The sequence below is a fragment of the Pinus tabuliformis genome, chromosome 3_1 (assembly GCF_031772625.1).
Source record: "Pinus tabuliformis cultivar Carrire ecotype Pingquan chromosome 3_1, CPIR1, whole genome shotgun sequence".
Lineage (NCBI taxonomy): Eukaryota > Viridiplantae > Streptophyta > Pinopsida > Pinales > Pinaceae > Pinus > Pinus tabuliformis.
In genome coordinates, this window is record NC_142301.1 from 568118340 (window position 1) to 568120672 (window position 2333).

At 43.6% G+C, this 2333-nt stretch overlaps 1 protein-coding gene across 1 annotated transcript; it reads left to right on the plus strand.

The window, feature by feature from the left end:
- The first annotated feature begins 785 nt into the window (after positions 1-785).
- On the plus strand, positions 786-1904 carry LOC149188258 (uncharacterized). The gene has a single exon (XM_089409907.1). It carries the CDS (start codon positions 786-788, stop codon positions 1902-1904), a length of 1119 nt encoding a protein of 372 aa, XP_089266033.1.
- The last annotated feature ends 429 nt before the right edge of the window (positions 1905-2333 follow it).

Here is a 2333-nt window from a genome sequence, read left to right on the forward strand (position 1 = left end):
CTTTAGATAGAGGTCTTAAATACCTCGGTTTCAATCTGAAACCCTCTGGCCAAAGGATTGCTGATTGGGCCTGGTTGATTGCCAAACTTGAAAAGAGGCTACTAGGTTGGAGCCACAGATATCTATCTAGAGCTGGCAGACTGGTGCTCATAAAATCAGTGCTAGAAGCTACCCCAGTCTTCTGGATGGCACTAGCATGGATTCCTAGGACTATCCTGGGAAGGATACAGCAGCTTTGTAACCGTTATCTTTGGAATGGGAATAAGGAGAAACGTACATTTGCTTGGATCAGCTGGAAGAAAATATCATTACCTAAGAAGTGGGGTGGATGGGGCCTCAAGGAGCTCCCTGACTTCGCTAAAGCACTTGCTGCCAAGATGGGATGGATCTTGCTCACTAGACAAAATCTGTGGACTCATGTCACATACCACAAATACATTTGGCCTCAAAATATAATGGATTGGGCACATCTTCCATCCTGGTCTTCAAAGGGGGGCTCATCTGTATGGAAGGCCTTGATTGACTCACTCCCTCTCATTCGGGACAACTTGGCATGGCGCATCAATGATGGAATGACAGGCAGGATTGGCCTGGACCCTTGGAGCAATAGTGGAGGCAGACATATATTAAACCAGGAGATTATTGATTATTTACAAGGCCGGGGGATACAACATTTTGCATAGATTGCTGATCCACTTCACACGGATATTTTTTCTCAGGCGTGGAAAACTGCCCACTCTTTGGATCTACCTAACCAATGGCACCAGGAATGGGATCAATATATCATGGCTCTATCTGAATCCCATATTCGTATTAAGCAAGGGCCTGATGAATTGATCTGGTGCCCGGCCGACCATGGTTCATATGTCCCAAAACAAGGCTATTGTGCCCTCATTGCACACAGATCTCCGGATCAGGTTCAACCTTGGTGGCACTCCATTTGGAAGTTAAGGGCCACTCCTCGATCTAAGCTTTTCTTCTGGTGTGCGCTTCATGATATCGTTCCTACCGGTGAACAGTTAACCCGCAGAGCCATCCAGGGACCCTCATGGTGCATATTCTGCAAAAATGCATCTGAATACACAGACCACATATTCTTGTCTTGCCCGACGTTTCAAAGCATTTGGAGGAATATCTGTCAACAGTTGGGAATTACGGGAGACTGGAGCGGCGCTGACCTACAGGAGGCTTGGTGCTCATGGGCCCGTAGCCACCCGGAATCCAAACTATTAAACCTCCCCCCTGTGGCCATTTGGTATGCATGGCTTGCTCGAAACAGAGCCATTTTTGAAGATAAACCTTTCTCGGGAAGCCATATTGAAATAGCAGTCATAGCAGCATACCAGGAACTTCCTGAACCGTCCCGAACCAGAACCCGTGTTATTCAGCCTATGCCTGAGATTGACAGAACAATCCCTTGGGCTTTTTTCGATGGTGCATCGAATCAAACAGGGTGTGGTGGTGGATTTGTATTGCACTTTAACGAAAATCATAGATATCTCGCAAAATTGGGTTTTGGTATTGGAACGAACAATTTTGCTGAGCTCTCTGCATTATATAATCTACTTCATTTTGCTTTATCTCATCATATTACACAGCTCAACATATTCGGGGACTCAATGGTGGTTGTAAATTGGATTAATAATGTGACAAATTGCCATGTACACATGCTCAGCAATTTATTTCAAAATACTCTTACTCTCAAAGCAGCATTTGAACATTTTACATGTGTGCACATTTACAGAGAACACAATAGCGAGGCTGACAAACTATCCAAAGAGGCCTCGTCACTTCCACGAGGCAATGGACAAATAGTGGAGCAGAATGGGTCGGAGGAACATCAGTTTTACCACCGGCCATATATAGATCAGAGGATGCAGCGGGACAACAGTCCCAACAGCTAAATAGTGAACAGAGAACAATATGAACTGCTGATATATTTATGAACAGGAACTTTTTGTATTAGTAAATAGGTTGTAAAGCACAGATCATGGATGTAACTAGAACTTTTTGTTATGACTCTGAGAACTACCTGAAAAGGTGAATTTTGTATGAACTTTCACAGTAATGCCGCGGCATCTGCTTATGTAATTTTCAAAATATTAATGAAAGTTACTGATTTTCCCAGGGGAAAAAGTAAAATGGATCTAATGTAACACCCTCCTCCCACATTTACCGAAGTTAACCTGTCTGCTGGGATAAACATGTGACAAGATGCTACTATAATCTCATTCAAATCCTTATGTACAATTGGGGAAGTGGAACTAACACAACACAACCAATCTAACCTTTTGTACATACCACAAAACCTATAGGATCCAACCAACCCTTCT